The sequence below is a fragment of the Carassius carassius genome, chromosome 25 (genome assembly GCF_963082965.1).
Source record: "Carassius carassius chromosome 25, fCarCar2.1, whole genome shotgun sequence".
Lineage (NCBI taxonomy): Eukaryota > Metazoa > Chordata > Actinopteri > Cypriniformes > Cyprinidae > Carassius > Carassius carassius.
This window is the reverse complement of record NC_081779.1, coordinates 13237976-13259728: the sequence shown is the minus strand read 5'-3', so window position 1 is coordinate 13259728 and position 21753 is coordinate 13237976. Positions and strand designations below refer to the sequence as shown.

At 38.8% G+C, this 21753-nt stretch overlaps 3 protein-coding genes across 4 annotated transcripts; 2 read left to right on the top strand and 1 right to left on the bottom strand.

Annotated features, from left to right (window-relative positions):
* The first annotated feature begins 398 nt into the window (after nucleotides 1-398).
* Nucleotides 399-7834, top strand: LOC132104225 (actin-binding protein WASF2-like). Of its 2 annotated transcripts, none has more exons than XM_059509532.1 (9): nucleotides 399-615; nucleotides 1412-1569; nucleotides 1649-1783; nucleotides 2667-2820; nucleotides 2994-3111; nucleotides 3225-3349; nucleotides 4168-4338; nucleotides 4428-4891; nucleotides 7617-7834. In XM_059509532.1, exons 2-9 carry the CDS (start codon nucleotides 1437-1439, stop codon nucleotides 7772-7774), a joined length of 1458 nt encoding a protein of 485 aa, XP_059365515.1. In that variant the 5' UTR covers nucleotides 399-615; nucleotides 1412-1436; the 3' UTR covers nucleotides 7775-7834. The 2 variants fall into 2 exon arrangements, with proteins under 2 accessions (XP_059365515.1, XP_059365516.1); XM_059509533.1 differs by lacking the exon at nucleotides 399-615 and adding an exon at nucleotides 747-886.
* Nucleotides 7835-12710: 4876 nt separating this feature from the next.
* Nucleotides 12711-15624, bottom strand: LOC132104224 (G-protein coupled receptor 12-like). The gene is made up of 2 exons (XM_059509531.1): nucleotides 15373-15624; nucleotides 12711-14300 (listed from the first exon to the last, which is right to left on the bottom strand). Exon 2 carries the CDS (start codon nucleotides 14296-14298, stop codon nucleotides 13333-13335), a length of 966 nt encoding a protein of 321 aa, XP_059365514.1. The 5' UTR covers nucleotides 14299-14300; nucleotides 15373-15624; the 3' UTR covers nucleotides 12711-13332.
* A 621-nt stretch (nucleotides 15625-16245) lies between these two features.
* Nucleotides 16246-21753, top strand: LOC132104698 (CD164 sialomucin-like 2 protein). The gene is made up of 7 exons (XM_059510258.1): nucleotides 16246-16323; nucleotides 18462-18563; nucleotides 19134-19238; nucleotides 20653-20730; nucleotides 20822-20854; nucleotides 20960-21110; nucleotides 21279-21753. The coding sequence occupies exons 2-7, from the start codon at nucleotides 18488-18490 to the stop codon at nucleotides 21292-21294; spliced, it is 459 nt and encodes a 152-aa protein (XP_059366241.1). The 5' UTR covers nucleotides 16246-16323; nucleotides 18462-18487; the 3' UTR covers nucleotides 21295-21753.

Below are 21753 nucleotides of genomic sequence, written 5' to 3'. Positions count from 1 at the left end.
AATGGCCTCTCACTGTACAACACAAGATCCAGGAGGCGTAGTTGGATCAACATCTAGGGGGTGGAGAGATTGTAGGTTTAGGGGTGGAGCTCTGGGAGATGGGTGGGTTTAGGAAACTGGTGGTGAAGACGGGTAGGTTTATGTATGTAAGTTGGGAGGAGTTGGATCTGGATCCAACCACGCCCCCTGGATCTTGTGTTCTGCAGTGAGGACCATCGCCTGAATTTCGCCGTGTCTCGGATTTGTTCGGACTGGCCCGATGTTCAGGAATGTTGATTAGCTCTCCCTAACTCCCTTCCGTGTAGAAACTGCGCACAGATGTTTTCAAGCCGCTAGGGTGGAGTTGCCCAGTTTCTATATCCGCCCTTTTACTGTCATTGACGGACGCATCAGCCAATAGTATCTTTGGATTAACACGCATCGTCCAATGAAAAGTTACCAAACGCGGACTGAGCTGCAGCTGCCATATACAGCGCTTGTTGCAGTTCTTGTATGTAGACATTTTGTCGGTTTAGAAAATTATGGACGGCATTAATCTCAGGGAATGGTATTGCTGACGTCGTTGAAAATCCAAAAGACCTCGGCATCTAAGACCAACTCCATTTATATATTCAGGTAAGAAAGAATTGTACTTTATATGTGCCGTGAAGTTTTAAAGAGTCGCAGTTGGGTTGCGAGTTGACTGTATGTAACGTCAGGCAGCTAACGCTAATCACTTCCTGATCCGCACTGACGGCTCGGAGAGTTTAGGCCTCCGCTACTAGACTTTGAAACATTTTTAACTATGCCAATTTGATATCGTCGTAGCTTTAACTTTGGACTGGACATCAGTTCACTAGGAGCAACTTTGATTTGATCTTATCTTGTCATCAACAAAGTTAGGTTGGTATGTTGTGAAGCAGAGCCTCAGTCACTCCCTCCCAGTGTAGGAAGTCTGATGGGTGAACATTGCTTCCGTGATGCACGGGCATCATTTTCTGAATTTATCCCGAATTATATTAAAATTAAAATCAGATTCAAATGCACAAAATTATTCATATCTGTACATTTAACATTGAGATATATAATAGGTTATTTACAATGATCCATAACATGGTGAAAGGCCATGACCAGTTGTTTGGTGACCTTTTAAAAACCATGAAACTGCTTTTAAAATAAAACGTATATACATTTTGAATAGCAAGAAGACAAAAAGTATTAAAGGGTAGTTGCTTGCTGGTGTAATTTTCAGAAATTAGGATCTAAGTTGCGTATTGGTAGAAGAAACACCGCAGCAGTTTTGGTTCTGCTTTGGACAAATATAGCGTCTGAGTGTCTGTGTGGGGGAAAATCACCCGCCCATGTCATAGATACTTACAGCCCAGCTAATGACAGAAACTGTAACGCATTGTTGTTTTTATTTTTGTCTCAGAGGAAGGTGACAGATAAGCTCCATCATGCCGTTGGTGACACGAAGCATCGAACCTCGCCACCTCTGTCGCGAGACACTGCCAAATACGATCAAGAGTGAACTGGAGTGTGTGACCAACATCACACTTGCCAACATAATTCGCCAACTTGGATCACTAAGTAAGTGTTCGTGTAATAGGGTGTATACTGAAGAAAATTAGCTGTGTGTTGCTGCTTTTAAGCCGTGGTTTAATCATAGGTAAGTATGCAGAGGATGTGTTCGGTGAACTGTTTGTCCAGGCCAGCTCATTTGCCGAACGGGTCAACACGCTGGGAGAGAGAGTGGACAAGCTGCAGGTCAAAGTCACCCAGCTGGACCCTAAAGAAGAGGAAGGTGAGAGAAATTGGGTTATGCTCAAATTTTTCATTATAATGATGTTGCGTATTTTGCTTTGTTTTAATAAAATCTTTTTTTGGACCACACTTGTTTGCTATAGAAAACAGAATTGTTAGTGCAGTGTTTGATTCCTGCAAAGTACAATTGTATTGTTGCATATTTAGTTTTGTTTGTTTATTTATACAGCATACAACACTTTGGTTTAGTTGCTTTGTATTAATATTTCTTTGTTTGTTGGTTTCATTTATTTTTTTCTTTTGTATTCATGTATTTTTTTTTTAAAGTTATTTAGTAGTAGTTATTTTGGAGCTCTTATTTTAAGCTCTTTTGTATTATTACATAGTCTTATTGTGCTTTGAAATCTGATTAAAAACTTTTTTTCCAAAAAAGGTTAAATAAAGTTGAGCTGTAACAGCAATTAGGATGGTCATAACATTACTTGTTTTCAACTAGTTACATTTAAGTTTTTTTTTTCTACAAGTGCATACACCTTTTCTTCAAGCATTTCAGTGTGAACCATCAGATCAGATTTCATGTGCTTTCTCATTACCTGTCACAGTAATGCCATACACAAAGGGCAGTAGTGTGACTATAGATGTATCTGAATTCACTCTTGTTTACTCATGTGACATTTCTGTTGACCAGATGCAAAATTAGTGTTTTTCCCATCTACTCCCCTGTATTTATTGACGTCAAATTCATCATGGCAATACAGATTTGATATTATCACATGCAAAATTACAGTAGCCATAAATATCTGTGTCCAGTGTGAAAAAAAGCTTTTATTCAACAGTGACAATAATGCAAAATTGTAATTAATTTCAAATGTCATCATCTTTCTTTGTTCCTTTCTTCTCCTATTTTTGCTTTCTTGTTTCAGTTTCTCTTCAGGCAATTACCAGCCGCAAAGCCTTCCACTCCAATTTCATCCAGGATCAGCAGCTCTTCATTAGGGCATCATTACCGCAGCCTATCTATGAGACTTATCTGACCTGCAACCAGCCACCCCCCCTCAACAATCTGAGCTGTTACAGGTAAACACACCATCACAACGGACCTCCATGTACTGACCATATAAAGGCAATAAAATGTAGGATTTGCATGTAAAACTCTTTATGTTCATCACAATGAATTAACTGTATTGCTTCAGAATATGGTTATTTTGTTTCAGTATAAAGTGATTAAAGGTGATTTTTCTGTTTTTCAGGGAGGATGGTAAGGAGGCTCTGAAGTTCTACACTGATCCATCTTATTTCTTTGACCTTTGGAAAGAGAAAATGCTTCAAGATACCAAGGACATTATGAAAGAGAAACGCAAACATAAGGTGGGACATAACAGTATGATGCGTGCATACACTTGTATTGCAACACCTCAAAATACCATCCAGACTGCATGAGCTTCTTTAACTGTGTTTATTTCTTTGTTTATTGAGAGCAGAAGAAAAAAGATGACAACCCTAACCGAAGGAACTTGAACCCGCGAAAGATCAAAACACGTAAAGATGAATGGGAACGCCGGAAAATGGGGGAGGAGTTTGTTGTACCCAAACACGATGCCATGGGGTAAGAAAAACTAGGGCCTGACAATATTGATTAACTGGTTCGAATCCATCTTCTAGTTTTGATGAACCAGTATCGATTATCGTCTTGGGTCTATGCTCTTTTCAGTTGAGCAAGGATGTCAACACAAGCACACGTCCCATCCAATAGTTGCAATACGTTTTGTGACTTCTGATTTGTAACAAAGTCCAAATTCTGTCAATTTTATACCGGATTCAAACCATAGATGTCATTTTGATGCTCTTTGATGTGGCGTGACTGATCACTGTATTTCGCTCAGTTCAAGCAGCGGTGAACCAATCATCTCTTCCTTTTTACTAGTTATGTTGAAAGGAGCCATGCAACTTACTGAAATATATCAGGTTTCATGCAATAACTCGATCAGCGTTTCGGCCGTGGAAAGACAGCTTGTGAACAGCGTATCACTTAATACCACATTTACTAATTTATACCACCATTCATATTTTTATATAGAGTTGAAACATTATAATTTATTCAAATATTTACAAATATCTATGTTTTATACAAAAATAAATGTATATGGACTATTTTGTTAATTCTATCCTTTAATAGTATTACAGTAATCTCCTAGTGTAGTTTACAGCTTTAGTTGAGTATTCCTTAAGTAAATTGCCATGTGCTCTACCTGATATACAGTATGTCTAAACTAATATTAAATCGATTCAAAAGCTTGAGAGTAGAATCTGATTGTGAAATCTGTCAATACCCCAACACTAATAAAAATAGCATGGCACTGCACAACTGTTGGAGGATATTTTTGATATCTATCTTTAATATTACTGTTTATGTGTCACTAACAGCAACTCTTCCGAAGTGTTGAATGGCAGTATTGGCTCTGGTGATGATGGTTTTAATCACTCTGATAGCTATTTGGACCAAAGCACTAACTCCTACAGCTATGATACCGGCTCTCCTCTCCCACCTCCAATGCAAGAGGACTTCCCCCCACCACCACCACCTCCAGACATCCCGTGAGTGTCTTAAAATAGCTTGCTATTTCTCATGTTGAGTATCAAGTGCAGATTCTTATTTGAGCTGACAAACGTTTATCCTCTTGCAGGTGTAATGATGTATCTGGGGGTCCTCCTTCGAAGCGTAGTAGTCTTTTAAGCCCCAGTCACCCTCCACCCGCTCCACCAGCGATGTCTTCTTCTCCAGGCCGTCCGACTGTGGCTCCTCCCTTGGTACCACCACCACCTCCACCTCCTGGTGGCATGATCCCACCTCCTCCACCACCTCTAGGTTTCGATTCGCCCCCCTCTCCCCCTCCATTGTCCAGCAATTCTGCTTCCAACCTACCTCCTCCACCACCCATGGAAGATGGTACTCCAGCTCCTCCACCGCCCCCCATGGGAGGTGGTCCACCTCCTCCTCCCCCTCCCCCTCCCCCTCCAGGCCCTCCTCCACCCTCTGCTCCAGCCCCACCTCCCTCAGGAGGAGTCTCTGCTCCTGCCGCACCCAAAGCCCAGCCTGCTCCAGCCCAGGGCGATGGTCGCAGTGACCTTCTGTCAGCTATCCGTCAAGGTAACATATCTACATACTTTTACATTTTACTCTTTAAAAGTTTGATTCAGTCTGATTAAACAATTAGAACATAATCACATTTACCACTGCTAAGTAGGGCTGCCCTCGACTAAAGATTTTTCTGATCGATTAGTAAGTCGTTCAGTTCAAGCCTTAGTCGACTAATAGCATGTTTATTAATAATCCATTTAAATCATTATAATTAGAATTTAATAGACCTACATAGCATATTAATCGCTCAAGCGCACACATAAAGCTTGCTACAGCACACCGGCAGAAATAGTGATCATGAATTTTTCAGTGAAAAAACGTAATTAGGCTGCATGAACATTTTAATAATTTGATAAATTGTCACTTTTTTTGTTTTCGGCTTAAGAGATGAAGTTGTCGACACTGACTCACTATCTCCTCAGTAGAGGATGTGCCTGCATGCGTGTTTCATACAGATTACGCAATCTTAGAATTTTTGTTTTCCATTTGAATGGGTTTATTTAAAGAAGGCATTTCAGAAGGAGTTTCGCGCTCAAGTTCACAGACAGAGATGGCAGAAAGTGCACCCTGTTTGCTTACGTTATTTTACAAAAGTGCAATATTTTGTTTTTATTGTGAGTACACACAAATAAACGTAGAGTCTTTATAGATTTGAAAGATGTATTACTCTTATCTGTGTGACCAAAAATGACGGAGTAGCCTATTTTAAGAGCAAGTGAGTGAACCAGCACCACAATCTGTCATGCAGCTAGATGTCCTGCCCGATATATTACCACAAAGACCAGCCATAATGATCTGTCCATCATGGAATGTGTGACCTCACCACTTCCTGTGGTTTTTCCTGCAGCTAATAAACTTTTGTTTGACCAAGCCTTTTCTTGTTGACTAACGGTTAGTGGACTATTAGGGGGCAGCCCTACTGCTAAGTTATGTTTCATGGGTGAAATCCAGTCATTCCAATACAGTGCGAGCATGAAGACAAAAAAGTTCTCCAAGCAGGTTTCGGTCCTGTGCAAATGGTTATGTGAATTTGTTCTGCAGACCATCAGACAGCTGCTTGGTTTGAAAATGTTTTATATATCTTTGCGCAGTTGATATTGAACATTAAAACTTTTTGCATTAATGTGACTGCACTTTTAGATTGCCTGAAAAGTTTTTCGTGAAATTGGACTAACAGACCTTGATAATTTGATTTGTAGCTTGGCTTCGTCTAGCATGTATACACATTAATTGGACTACAGTTGTCCTTGGCATTGCATACACCCTTCCAAAACAATGCACGTTGGGTATTTAATCCTTCAGATATTTGATTACATTTTGTATCTGTGGAGGAAATTTTATTTTCCGTATTATTTGCTTTACTGCACTAAAGAGTGCTCTTTAGACTGTCTCTGAGTGCCTCAGTATGCTTGAGATTTCAATGAGCTTAGGCATAACAGAAAATCTATTTGATATGTTTGTGTAAGACAAGTGTGTGACAGAAATGTTATTTTAGTTTCTTGGATGTCCCGGCTACTTAGAAAATTATTTGCACTGAATTCTTAGAAACTTATTTGGAGGACATGGTTGGACACCTTAAATGGACATACAGTATATGTTGAATATGCATTATGATTGGATGAGATCAGAGCATCTGCACTTGATGAAGGTATAAATGTTGAGTTGGGGTGTTTTCTCTTTGTTTTTTAATCTACAGCCAACCCTGAATGACTGGATGAATGTAGACCTTTTCCTGCAAGAAAATAAATATTCAAAATACTTTTGTCTCATAAATTTAATTGCCATGACAGTATCTCATATACTTGGATAGTCAGCTTATAATTCAATTAGGCAAAAGCCTTATAACTCTGCATGTACACATGCTGACTGTAAATTTACTGACTTGAAATGAAATTAACAATTAACTGAAATTAACATGTTTCTGGTCAGAGCTAAATTTAGGTGTGAATGAGATCCGAAACATTTCATGATTGTGCTCAAACAGCATTCGGATGTCAGAAATGCATGTGGCCCCATCGCATTTGTAGTGTAAATGCTAATGTGTCATGGATAGAAGTGAAGTGTGTCTGTTTATTGTGCTAAAACTATGACTTAAAAACACCTTTGAAAGAAAATTGCAATTTAACCGTATTTATTTCGGTTCAGTTTAGCAAAATCTTATCACTGGGGGTTGAGATGCACTTAATATGCCTGTATATGGTCATTTAAACATTTGCGGTTTGTAAGATATGAATGTGTTTGTGTTTATTTGATCAAAAATACAGTAAAAACAGTAAAATGTGAGATATTGTTACAACATAGAATAATTGTTTTCTATATATATATATATAGAGAGAGAGAGAGAGAAATGTATGTAATTCATTACTGTGATGACAAGATGAATTTATAATAGCCATTACTTCAGAGTCACATGATCCATCAGAAATAATTCTAATATTCTGGTTAGGTGCTCAAGAAACATTTTCTTATCAATGTTGAGAATAGCTGTGCAGCTAAACCACAATGCATTTTTTTTAAAAGGATTCTTTTGATGATTTAGTTAAGACAAGCATTTAATTGAAATATTATTTTTGAACAGTAGTTTATTCCATGTTTGAAGAGTAATGTCTTACTGAACATTTATGATTATCTTACATAAAACAGATATTAATGCCAGAAGGCTTTCAGCTAATTTCTACACGTGAAATGTTTCATAAAATCTCTCTGAGCTTGCTGCAATTGTGTCTGTGTGTAGGATTTAACCTGCGTAAAGTGGAGGAACAGCGAGAGCAGGAGAAGAGGGATCACGCGGGCAATGATGTCGCAGCCATCCTGTCTCGTCGCATTGCCGTGGAGTGCAGCGACTCTGAGGATGATTCATCCGAATTTGATGATGATGAGTGGTCTGACTAAAGCTATCGCTCCGCTTTTCATCACCTGTGTGATGTCATTAAGATCATTCCTTTTAGACCTCACACTTCTCATATTACCTGTTTACCTGCAGTGAGGCCAAATGCAAATAAGGGGAAGCGGGCCAAACATTGTGTGTGTGTGTGTGTGTGTGTGCATTTGTGTGTCCAGATGGTTGAGTCTAATCTAAATTCATTATTTAGTTGATAAGCCTTCTCGTTTTTCAGAGCGCCTGTGCCTCTGTATAATGTGGCCAAAGGTAAACAGAGACTGTGTGTGTGTGTGTGTGTGTGTGTGTATGTGAACTTCCATATGTTCCTTTTGATGCATCAGTATCGTCTCTGTCATAATCCCACATGATTAAACATTACTCTGTATTAACTAATCAACTAAAGCTTTCCTTGAAGCCAAGACTAGAGACATTTTATAAAGATATTTAAAATAGTAAGTTGTTTTGTGTCTATGATAGTTCTTGCACCATTGCAGTACAGATTCAGTCTCAATGACCAAAAGTTTTATCGGTTTAAATGGCATCCGGCTGTGTCTGTGCTGTTTGGAAGCCCTCAGGTCTGACTGAATGATGTTTGTGTCAGCCTCACAGTAATACCAGTAGTTTTTTCTTTGTTTAGCCCAAGTGCCTGCTTCATAATGCCTGTTTTAATGCCAAATTTTTTAGAAATTATTCCAGATTTAGAAATCAGTGAAAAGTGAGATTGTTTCATTTGATGTATGTTGGTAATAATTATGATTATAATTTTTTTTTATCAGCAACTGAAATAAAATCTTAAATCTAATAGTGTGTCTGTCTGGCTGCTGTTACAGATGTTTCATAAGAGTTTTGTGCATAGCAGATCTTTTTTCCCCTACATTTTTGAGCTTGCATGTGCAGAGGTAGAAACTTCAAACTCTACAGCAGCATGCAGTAGACATGCTACATGCAGTTTTAGAAGTAGCTTGAACTGAAATGTGTGTTGGCAGTGTGTGTACACAACCACCCTATAATGCTATAAATCCACCCAGTGTTTTTTTTTAATCTATTTAAACCATTCCCTGTTCTCAAAACGAGCCGATCTCGGATGTCTGTCTGTAAGATGTCACACATACAGGCCCCTCCCATGATAGTTTAATTGACAGTGGCGTTTCAACACAGACTGGACCATAGACTGTATAAAAACATGGACGTAGTGTCTTTGACGTCACCTGTAGATTTCTGAAGAGCGTTTTTTTTTGAAGCCTAAAGTGGGTGGAGCCGGTCGTCGCCATTTTGTCAGCGCGTCACTCCCAGATAATCGAAAATGGGAAAAGAGGTGGTAGTGGGCGTTTTCTTCGGTGTCCAACATCTCTGTGGAACTTTATCCCACACCATATTTTCACTTCACTCGGTGGTCTCAATTTTGTTTTATTGTGCAACTATAATATTGACAAGATTCCAATCAAACTTGCTTCTTTCCACAAACAAATGCTTCTGGCATGGTCAATGATTTACAAACACAATTTTAGCCCTCATAGATTCTACATATGGAACAATAAGCATATTCTATTTAAAAACAAATCACTTTTTTTAAAACAATGGTTTGAAAACAATATTTTTTTGGTTAGCCAGTTGTTTAATCAGGATGGTCGGCTTTATTCTTACTCTGAATTTCTCACTACATTTGGCATCCCTGTCACCCCAAAGGATTTTTCTGTTGTCTTTGATGCCATCCCTACAGGTGTAATATCGTTATTTAGAGGTGTTATGGGAAATGACAATCCCCCTGTATTAGGGAATGTTTTGGAAACACATATTGGTAAAAGCTGTCTCTCAGTTCAGAGTAAAAGTGTAAATAAAAACATTTGCCGATCTTTCCAGCAAGAAATTATCACTGTACCATCATCAGTGCCATATTGGTCTCATTTTGTTGGTGATATGTGTTGGAATAAAATATGGCTGCTGCCGCATAAGTTTTTTTTAACGAATAAAGTTAAAGAAATTTCATTTAAGATGCTTCATAGGTTTTACCCAACTAATCATTACCTACAGAAGCTTAAAAAAGATATTGATGTTAATTGCTCCTTTTGTGGAGATCAAAGAGAAACACTTGTGCACTTATTTTGGTTGTGTCCTCATACTAGGCTGCTTTGGAGTAAACTAAGTAAATATATTGCCGACCATATTTATCTTGACTTTATGCTGAAATGGGAAAATGTACTGTTTGGTTTTGTTACCCATGACATGAACTTTACCTCTGAGTTTTATCTAATCAATCTAATTATTATTTTGACCAAGTTTTACATTCATAAATCGAAATTCCAGAATAAGAAACCTACCTTTATTGAACTTTCCGTTAATGTAAAACAATACATCTCCTCCATTTCCTGCTCTACGAATAAGAAAGCTGTTAGGTCACATACAATGTTTCTGCTTTACAATGCATTTGTATGATTTGTTTTTTTATTTATTTTTTTCTTCTTTTATTGTATGTTATCTTAGTTGTCTTCTCCCCTGGCGTGATTGTTACCGTTTGTACACAAAATCTGTACTTGTTGTACTTGTATATTGAAGTTTAATAAAAAAAAAAAAAAAAAAAAAAAAAAAAAAAAGAGGTGGGAGTTGGTTGCTGAAACCACGCCCACCTATCTCGATGGTGGACAACAGCGGCAATCCACCTGTCACTCAAGTGACCACGCCCTTAATTATGCAGTACTTTAAGGTTTAATATAATTTAATCAGATGAGTTATAAAAAAAATTGTCCTACTCAGCAACACAACCTTCCAGTTATTAAAAATATCTGCTGCACAATAAATGATTTTTACTGTTGCTTAAAAAACATGTAACATCATTCTATATATTAATAGCAGTGTTATTGTTATAGGGTTGTTGTTTTTTTTTTCATTTTTAATAGTTTCTTTTTAAATGTATTTTTCATGTATATATTCATTTCAGTTTTAGTTATTTTAGTTAAACTAAATGGAAATTAGACATGTTTTTCAATATTTCATTTAGAGTAATGGATGTTTTTATGGTTTTAGTTAACTTTTAATTTATTTTGGTTAATACACTGAACAAAATTGTAAACAACACTTTGTTTTTGCCCCCATTTTTCATGAACTGAACTCAAAGATCTAAGTTTTTTTCTATGTACACAAAAGGCCTATTTCTCTCAAATATTGTTCACAAATCTATCTAAATCAGTCTTAGTGAGCACTTCTCTTTTCCCGAGATAATCCATCCACCTCACAGGTGTGGCCTATCAAGATGCTGATTAGACAGCATGATTATTGCAAAGGTGTGCCTTAGGCTGGCCACAATAAAAAGCCACTCTAAAATTTGGGTCCGGGTGGGGTCCGAAAACCAGTCAGTATCTGGTGTGACCACCGTTTTCCTCACGCAGTGCAACACATCTCCTTCACATAGAGTTGATCAGGTTGTTGATTGTGGCCTGTGAAATGTTGGTCTACTCTTAAATGGCTGTGTAAAGTTGCTGAATATTGGCATGAACTGGAAAACAGTCATATACGCCGATCCAGAGCATCCCAAACATGCTCAATGGGTGACATGTCCGTGGCGAGTATGCTGGCCATGCAAGAACTGGGATGTTTTCAGCTTCCAGGAATTGTGTACAGATCCTTGCAACATGGGGCCGTGCATTATCATGCTGCAATATGAGGTGATGGTCTTGGATGAATGGCACAACAATAGCCTCAGGATCTCGTCATGGTATCTCTGTGTATTTAAAATGCCATCAATAAAATGCACTTGTATTCGTTGTCCATAACATACGCCTGCCCATACCATAACCCCACCGCCACCATGGGCCACTCGATCCACAACTTTGACATCAGCAAACCACTCACCCACAAAATGCCATACACACTGTCTGCCATCTGCCCTGTACAGTGAAAACTGGGATTCATCCGTGAAGAGAACACCTCTCCAAAGTCGAATGGGAGCATTTGCCCACTCAATTCGGTTAAGACAACCAACTGCAGTCAGGTCGAGACCCCGAAAAGGATGACACGTATGCAGATGAGCTTCCCTGAGACGGTTTCTGACAGTTTGTGCAGAAATTCTTTGGTTATGCAAACCAATTGTTTTAGCAGTCGTCCGGGTGGCTGGTCTCAGACAAGATTGGAGGTGAAGATGCTGGATGTGGAGGTCCTGGGCTGGTGCTGTTACACGTGGTCTGTGGTTGTGAGGCCGGTTGGATGTACAGCCAAATAAGGCCCTGTCCACATGGAGACGTGTTTCGCTGTATGCATAAATTTTGTATCGTATAGACGTTTCGTCCACACGGATCCTGCGTTTTGGAAGAGTGAAACTGATATTTTTTTAAACTGGGTTCCAGAGAGGATAAATTAGAAAACGCAGCGAGAGTGAATCCGTATATTTTCTGAAACGATGACGTCATCAGCCCATGTCTCGTCCATAGTCAGACACCGCTACGTAACGGCAACAAAAACATGAACAAACACTGAACGATTTTCTTTATATTAACTAACATTAACACTGATTAATAAATGCATTGTTCCATGTTCGTTTGTATACCACACGTAAGGTTTACGCGCATAGTCCAAGTCGTCTTCTCCATTTTTAGTGTATCTCTGTGGCACAATTACAGTGCCACATGCTGGTCTGGCATGTATACTACATCATTTTGTGGTGGTTTTGTCGTTTTGTGTGGACACAGATATTTCTTGAGACGAGGGGGAAAAAAGATTGTATAGGGAAATCTCTGGCTTTGTGTGGACGTAGCCTAAGACTGATTTAGACAGATTTGTGAACAATATTTGAGAGAAATAGGCCTTTTGTGTACATAGAAAAGTCTTAGATCTTTGAGTTCAGCTCATGAAAAAAGGGGGCAAAAAAAGTGTTGCGTTTATAATCTTGTTCAGTGTATTTCAAATCTTAATTTTGATACAATAAAAAAGTTTGCTGAAGAAATACAACAGAAAATGTACAAAAGTTACAATTTATTCATTATAAACATTTTCCATAAAACATCTCATTTCAACAACATAACATTCATTCATACATTTGGACATTTTGTGCAACATTAATACATTGTAAGTGCAAACAAGACATTTATTAAGTATAAAAAACATGTGAAAATAACAAATGGCAAATAATTTGATCATTAAATACAAAAAATATTCAACCGAGTTTCAGTTTAAAAGTCAAGTCATTGTTGTAAAGTGCAAATGATTTTGATTCCATCAGTAAACTCTGAACTTCAGAGGATGTAAAATGAGGCACAAATCTGAGACATTAAAGCAGACAGGAGGGTTTCTGCATGAACCCTTTTAGTTGGCAACTAGCTAAAAGAATACAGTGGCAGTCTGCTCAGCATAAAATAAAAAAAGGGCACACATAGTTACATAAACCCTTTTTACCATTTAATAAAATGAAGCAGATGAGATCAGGTCACTGACAGTGGTCATGTTAACACGTTGAGACGGGAGATTCGGCAACTGGCACATTGATATTCCAAAACAGGAACAGACATAAAATGTAAAACAGAATCTTGTATGGCACCATAGAATCTTCTGAAGTGTTCAGATGTGCTTACAGCACATGATTTTAGACATCACTGGGAGTGTGTGTGTTTTTGTTGGGTGTGTTTGGTAGACAACAGCAGCAGGCCTGTCGCAGCACTCTCTGTATGTGTGTGTTTCTGTAGGCATAGATCAGTGGGTTCAGCATAGAGTTTCCTGTGACCGGAACCAATGTGGCATAAGTATACAGAGCTGGGGACGATCCGTCGGCCAAGAGACCATACAAGGCAAAGGGCATCCAGCAGCTAGTGAATGTGGCTAGGATGAGGGCGAGTGTGTGAACCCGACGGCGCGTGTGCGTGCGCGCAGATGGGAGTGTGTGTCTCTGGAGGGCGATTTGGTGTGAGTGGCGAAGTACGACCCGGCAGATACGGGCGTTGAGCTGCAGCATCAGAGCCAAGGTCAGCAGGAAGCCAATGCACAGGGTCGCCAGGTGCACTCGGGTCAAAGGGTGAAGAACGCTACAGGATTCTCCATCGTGCAAGCAATTCCAGCCCATGGCAGGCAGGGCACCTTGAAGACCCGCAAGAGTCCAGACAACGGCCAGAGCGCAGCTTGTTTGCATGTGCGTGCGACCGGATCCGTAAGTCAGAGCACGATGTAGTGAGAGGAAACGGTCCAGGGTGATTCCCAACAGGGAGAACACAGACGCACTGAGCGCGCTGACTAACAGACCCACGCTCCCCAGCTCTAGAGCTTCTGAGTACACACACCGGCGAGACAGGAAGTGCAAAAGGAGCCCCACCCCTGCCAGGAAGTCCGCCCAGGCCAGGCTGGCAATTAGCAGGAACATAGGAGCCCGCAGAGATGATGAGGAGAAGATGGTGGCCACAACAATTGCATTTTCACAGCAAATCAGGGCTCCTGATATGCACATGGCCACGTCCCATGGAGTCATCACTGTGGCCTCCAGGGGTTTAGGGGTGAGTTCTAACAGTTGGTCCACCGCCATGATGACTTCTAAGCCCACTTCAGAGTTATTCAGGGCCATTACTGTGGGAGAGTGAGAAAAGATGTGAGAAAAGACGCAATCCACAGCACAGTGACTGTCACATATTCTGTTAAGCACTAGAGCTCCTGCATTCCACTCCAAGGCCTGACCTCATAATGACATGCAGAGTAAGATGAACAGCAGTTTACAACATCATATTCAAATTGTCATCCCTAGTTTGCACACTACTGGAAATTCTGTAAAAACTGGAAAAAGGCAAAAGCTAATGAAAGTTATAATATAATAGTCAGTCTCAAAATGCATACATTATATTAAATGTAAAATAACTGTCGTCTATTTATGTATTTTAAAACATAATTTATTCCTGTGATGACAAAACAGATTTTTCAACAGCCATTACTTCAGGTTTCAGTGTCACATGATCATTCAGAAATCATTCTGATTTGCTTCTAAATGGCTTTGCTGCCACATTATAATATATTATTCATCAGTTTCTATATAACACACCAAAATATTAATGTTTTGTCTTTCTTTTTCTGTCTGTATATTAGGTATATGCATATTGGGTTGTTGAAGGTTACATTTTATGTTGTTTATTAACTTCATATTGCTTTATTTGAGTGTTTCAGTGTCGTGGTATTTTGTCAGTTTATATGTAATGTGCATTTACATTGATGTTTCTTTAGTCATTGCTCACGGAAAGGCTAATTTTGAACTTTAAGCTAACATGTATTTGCCACCTTTTATTTTCATCATCCAAAACTGTAATATCTTTAACTCACATTATTCATATGGCATTATCATTAATATTAATTTAAATAAACGTTCAAAAATTACACACAAGTCATAATTTGAATAGGTTTATAGCAAACTAAATATTCCTGCAGGGTTAAACGTGCGCATGGTTGGGAATCACCGTTTTTAAGTTCAAAGCGCTCTTCAAGCAGACTGATGTGACATACGAGGTTATGTAAAATACACGAGCACCAAGAATGCCATCCCGTATTGCCTTGAATATTCTTGATGTATTTGCACAGCAAATTTCTGACAACAAAGCTAGTCACCTTTAATTTAAAAATAATTCACAGATAAATATGCATAAAACAGACTTACGGAAGCTGTAGAAGATTGCAAAGGACAATTCTTCACACCACCATCCAGCTGAAGGTCTCTTGGTGCGCGCGCTGAATTCTGAGCTCAAGCTGCCGGTGAAGAACCGGGGCAAATCCAGTTCTTGAGAAAACGATATCTGGTTCTGTCTGCAAAGCGAGGTTCCTTCGTAGCTCCGTTGTATGCGGTCTTTCGCTCGCTTCTAAGTAACACTCAGCTCCAGTGGACTGTGAGCTATACCTTCACCGATTCCCCTCTGACGTCAGTTACGATGATGAGGGGCGATTCTGCCCCGTCGACCAATCAGGAGACTATCAGGGACACCAGCCTCTGTCGTAATTTCATTCATAAAAATACCGCATTCTATCACCCCGCCCACTGCGACGGCGGGAGAGAGGACAAAAGTGTAATCAAACGGCCTTGTCAAAGGCAGTCCCTGCGTGGACCAAAATACACTGGGGCTTCATAAAAAATCACTGATAAACATTTATGACTAGTAAACTTATCTCAAAATACAAAAAGCTGACCGAGTCACGCTTGTGATTTGCATGCGCCTGACCGAGTGTGACTGAGAGAGAATGTGAGAGTGAGTCACTGCTGTCCATGGTGCTGAAAATGTGCTTGCTTCGTTGATTGTGACGTAAATTGTGCCGCACTACTGGGATACGTTGGACAACTCTACGATTATTAATTTCACCTCTACCATAAAATCCCATGTGCTCATCTATAACCTTTTTATAAGTGACAAAGCTAAAATGTACACTGTCGCAAACAAGGAACTCGCGCACGCACATCTGCCTAATTTACCATTTATTTAAATTTTACTATTCGGATGACTGAAGGTTATAACTATGACATAATTTCCCTGCAGATAATGGAGATTATGGCGCTTCCCGGCAGATCTGGCGCGTGGGCGTCGCAGTGCTCGCGTGGCTCTGCATTTCAATGAAGCAGGTGGGCGAGCGCTAAAATACATGGGGAACTCTCTTGTTCTCTATAAAAGGGCATGCGCTTCCGGTGGTCACCAGCTTATAAGCAATACCGCCTTAAGCTTTCTGTGGTCAGGCAGAGTAGCTGTAAGTGTCAACTGATGATTTTGAACAATCTATCTTTAAGAACTGCTCTGACTGACTAAACTGGGGTCTTGTTGGTAAAAGAATGTTCTGCAATAAAATAATAATAATACATTTAAATTAAAAATATTATGTGTCAATTGAAATCACTCAGTAAACCTATTACAGTGCACCAACAAGACTAAATTTTAAGGATTAGTGTGAACAACCTTCTTAAGGTCATTGCACAATGTTACAGGTTTCTAAATGCAGCTAACTGCTTTCCAGGATTACCAGCTGGTGCCCTTTGATTGTTTATTTTATCTATCCCTGATAACCTTTATAAAATATTTTTATATTTTTAGAAATGTATGCTTAGAAATAAGACCACAATATTTCACCGTTGTATCTCCTTGAGCTTCTATTTGGCGGGAAGTCTGTGTGTGCGTGTTGTAGGGGGTGTACTGCGGAATTTCTCCCAGTTACCTAATAGCTGCAGAGCGCATGCGTGGCTTTATTTCTCTGCACCTAGTTCTCCATGGGGAGGACGCCCACTCTCTATCTATTCACACGGTTTGCCACTACCTATTGATCTGTCTGTGTGTCATGAGACATTACATAACAGTAGTGATGGTGTGGGTTAGGAAGATTTTCAGTGGGTTTTAATTGAACAGTGGCTAGGCACTGAATTCACTGTAAAATGCAAATGCTGACCTGATTTGGATTGATCCCAGATGTGGCAATGATAGTGGCGACTGCTTCCTCCTACATAAGCATGCATTCCCACACCTACACATACATTTTCCTTATATCATCGCCTCCTCTGCTTAGTTTATTATGCTGTGACTTTTAATTACAATCTAAAAAATGAGCATCCAGGAGGATGAGGATGCAGAGGACTTGAAAGATAGTGAAAGGAGAACTTGTTATGTAACTATGCCAAACTCTGGCTCTCTTGCTCTGGCTCTGTTCTTCCATGAAGCAAAAATTGTGCTTTTCCTGGCTAAAATACATTTCAAATGTACAATAATTGTGTTGAACAAAGCACAGCTTTCATTTAAACTTTCAAATGCCAAATATATTACAAAATGTACTTTTGTACATTGAACATACATTTCTTATTTCAAAATGCATTTTTTTTATGTTTGATTGTGATATATTATGTGAAAAATACAAGAAATCACATATAAAATGGCCAAGAAATAAATGAGGAAATATGAGTAACTAATATAAGTTACTAAAACATATTGAAAATATATGTATGCAAATATATTTTAAAAACCTACATCAGCAATATAACAATTTTTGTGTATTTCAAATATATTTATAACATGGCATCCACACAGCCTTTTAGTCTTTTACACTACAATGCTTAATCTTTCTGGGCCACCATAGAGACAGTCAAACAGAAAGAACCAGTATGGACATGCTGGTGACTGTTTATAATGGTCTGGTGTGGCACAGGAGAACAGCATCTGCTGTTCTGCAGTGAGGTGTGACAAATTTCTGCAGTCTTCTTGTGAAAAGGCAAAATATCTCCAGTGGTGTGAATATCAAGACATGGTCATTTGCCATTTGGTTGCCATGTTACCTGTCTCACATTACACACCTTCCAGTCTCACTGAATCAGAGGACATGACGTCAACACACACACACACACACTCCTCACAGTTCACAACGACCTTTCGTCTGGAGGACACAGACATTTAGGACTGGATATTAACTTGACAGGCACGTGTGTGTTTAGGACTTCTACTTTTTAAGTTACTAGCTTTAAGCTTTCTGAAGCCAGGTTAAGTTGTTTCTCAGTTCATTAAGTGTTTCATTTTCAACTTGTTGGCGTCTAGTGCTTGTATCAAACGTTAGTTGCATTATTGGAGTCAGTGTTTAGCAGAGTAAGTCTGACTAGAAAAAAATAAGACTGATTTAGAGCTAAATAGTGTTCCAGACATATGTGGTCACTTCATTGATAATTTAAGTCAACATAGTCTGTAAATGAGGAGCTTTGAGCATTGTGATCACAGTTTGTGTTTATTACAGGTGGGTTTACTGACGATTTTTTGAGAATGAGGTGTGTATGGGCCGCACTCTGTGGGACTGTACTGCTTACGCAGGTTATAATAACCAATTCACAAACCTCAGGTAAGTGTCAATACAACAATGAGATTGTATATCACTGCTTAAGTATCTTAACCTTAAAAGATTGTTTTAGCTAAAATGTTAACATTCTGCAAATTTTTCTGGCCTAAAAATCTTGCTCAGCCATATTTAATTGCAACTTTTCTTTTAGGTTATTTTAATCAATCTATTTAATGATTTTAGCTCACTATAAATAAATGTTAGTTATTTCAAAACATTTAATCATCAACCTAAATATTTTATGTGTGCGTTTTGATAAATCAGTTCTCTTGTATAAAATATCAGTTTTAGTCAAACTTGTCAAGTCTGAAAAAAGGACAGCGTTAGTTAGGAAAGCAGGTCTCGTGGTAAGTCTGTTTTGTTCTTTTGCATTTGAGAGCTGCTGAACAACACTTTAATTTATTAAGAAATTCATCTGTATCAATTCAGAACAGCACAACATTTCTTTCTCTCTTTTACAATGTGATTTATCTTTCATTTAATAACGTTTCTAGCTTTCTCTCTCAGACATATGTGTCATGTGAGCAGGTGAGAATATAAGCTTACACGTTTTATCTCTTGATGGACTGACAGATTCATCCATTGGGGACTGTTCTCAGTTTAACTCGTGTAATGGCTGCATCAACGGAGACTCGGCCCTCAACCTGACAAGATGTGTGTGGCAAAGTTGTAATGACGGTAAAAGACACATGTAGCATATGATATTAAATGTATTCTCCTGTGCAATGTCTCTGTTGTTTGTGCGCACACACACTTACAGAGGATCCTACTGAATGACATGTGATCCTAGCCAAAGAGAGCGATCTCAGGAACAACCCAGTGAATTATTCAAGCACAGGCACACACGCAGTTACAGCTGCCGTCCACACAGACATCAGTCTTAGTAAATAATTCAACACCATTATCTACCCTCCTGGAAACATGTGAGGAGACATTAAGAGAGAGAGATGTTCAACAAGAAGCAGCGTCGTCTATTCATGCTCTGTTGCCAAGGCAACCAACTCTGTAACCCATTCTCTCTTGCTCTTTTAGACCTATATCTAAAATACAACTAGGTTTACATGCTCACTTGCTTTCCACACTAAAATAAACACTCAGCAGAATGTTTAGAACACAGACTGAATGACATGCATTTTACTTGTCAGGATTTAAGTCATTGATTTAAGTTGATATTATTTTATGTGATTGTAATCCTAAATTCATTGTGTTTTCATTGGCATGTTACCTACCAGTTGTGTTGCTTCACTTCCATTTACATATCCTCTCTTGTGGCCTCATGCAATGGTAAAATCTCGCTAGAAGTAGAAGGTCATCCGGGAACTTTTCGCCTACTGTTATCACATAGCCTACTGTTTTTTCACCTACTAGGCATACATTTTGTATGTATTCAGCCCATTACTGATACGCAAGATGGCATCAGTTGCCTATGAAACAAGTGCTGTAAACGGTCAAATAGTTGTTCAACAAACCAGTGTGTGTATGATTAACAGCATAGCGAACTGTTTTTGTGCAGCTAAAACAACCTGAAGCGTCTGACACCGGAGGTCTCGCATCGTATATTTAAGTTGAATTAAAAATGGCCTCGCCCGCTCTTATTTTAAAAATAAGGTGGGTACATAATTCATAAGTCAGCCCCGTGTGGACAGTACGCGTGGACTTGTTCAGAGACAACAGTTCCAGTGATTTGAGCACTTGAAATATCAAAAATACCATATCGCTGGATGGCGCAATAGATCTTAGATTTTTAACAGGAATCAATGCGAGACTATGAGGGATAGAGGGTTGTACTCATACTGTTGTTTAACAGCATTTTGTCGTTGTTGTTGTTTCAGCAGACTAAACGTCTTTATGAAGAAAAAACTTTCAGTTATTGTAAAAATTACGTGATCTAGGAATGATCTTTATACAATGTGGGCAACTGTAAAGACTGCAAGTCTTAAGTCTATTCTGGTTATCATCCGCCCAGATTAAGGTCTATTGGCCTTATTATTGACCTCTATTGATCAGAATCAAATGTTCCAGAGAGCCATTTAATAAAGCAGATAAATTCCTAACGGTGACTGAATGTCAGTATTATCTGTTTCATTTTCAGGAAATGACACAATATGCATGTATGACACTGAAGACTCTGGGGGCTGCTCTGTCTACAATGAGACCGGCATGTGCCAAAGTGAGTAAAAATGTGTGTATTTGCAAATGAATGTGTGTGTTTGTGTGTGTGTATGCAACTGAATGTGTGTTTGTATATTTGTTTATTGTAGCAGATGGTGGATCCGCTGATGGTGGTAGCAAAGGTGAGACATTTGATTTCCACTATATGAATCCTATTATGCCTGTTTTTGTTGTTGTTTACTGCATTCTCTTTTTCATTTTATTTCATAACACACTCACAAAAATAGATACAACCTCTGGATCAGGCCCTGATTTCTCTCAAGCATCATTTGACCTGTCCAGCTTCATCGGAGGAATCATCCTGGTATTGGTGTTGCAGGCTGGGGCTTTTTTTGCCATTCGGTTCCTCAAAACGAAAGACAGCTCTTATGAAACAATGTGAGTAATAATCATTTATTAACTAAATGTGAGCTGTTTTTTGATTAATTTTGGTCTTCGATATTTAATGCAGTATGTAGGAACAAAAAGGGCACGTAGATACAGAGGGATTCATTCTGTATGTGTAGATGATTAACTGTTTAACTGTTTTGCCCCCTTCCCTTACAGTGATCAACCTCAGTGAGTCACGGGTGAGGCGAGAATTGAGAGAAAATTGTGGAACAATACAAAGAAAAGCAGATGTAGACACTGTTTTTTCTTTTTGCTTGTCCTAACACCTTATTAGCCTGTTTAGCCTAATTAACTGCTTTGGTTAAATCACAGGTTCTTGAATGATAAAAACTATTTTTGTGTACAGAAGAGAGAAATGTGAACAACAAATGATATAGACATGTGGTGTATACAGAATTATTCACATTGGAGCATGGGTATATGGTTGCCTCTTGTGGAGTGAGTTCTTAACTGTTTAAGGTAATTTACATCTCTGGTTTGGCTCTGTTTCTGTTTGTTAGTTTGATTTTAAAGATTGTTGAATATTTTGAAATATTGCATGCCATTTTATCTGCTTTTTATTTAATGCTCGTGTAGCACTGAGTTTGAATTAAAATTGAAGCAATAAAGTAATTACACTCTGGAATGTTAT

Excerpts from the sequence above, each read along its gene's own strand:
- LOC132104225 (XM_059509532.1), top strand. The coding sequence starts at position 1,437 with ATGCCGTTGGTGACACGAAGCATCGAACCTCGCCACCTCTGTCGCGAG. Across the intron at positions 1,570-1,648 it reads TCGCCAACTTGGATCACTAA|GTAAGTATGCAGAGGATGTG; the intron begins GTAAGTGTTCGT and ends GTTTAATCATAG. Across the intron at positions 3,112-3,224 it reads AAGAGAAACGCAAACATAAG|AAGAAAAAAGATGACAACCC; the intron begins GTGGGACATAAC and ends TATTGAGAGCAG.
- LOC132104224 (XM_059509531.1), bottom strand. The coding sequence starts at position 14,298 with ATGGCCCTGAATAACTCTGAAGTGGGCTTAGAAGTCATCATGGCGGTG.
- LOC132104698 (XM_059510258.1), top strand. The coding sequence starts at position 18,488 with ATGAGGTGTGTATGGGCCGCACTCTGTGGGACTGTACTGCTTACGCAG. Across the intron at positions 20,731-20,821 it reads TGAGACCGGCATGTGCCAAA|CAGATGGTGGATCCGCTGAT; the intron begins GTGAGTAAAAAT and ends TGTTTATTGTAG. Across the intron at positions 20,855-20,959 it reads CGCTGATGGTGGTAGCAAAG|ATACAACCTCTGGATCAGGC; the intron begins GTGAGACATTTG and ends TCACAAAAATAG.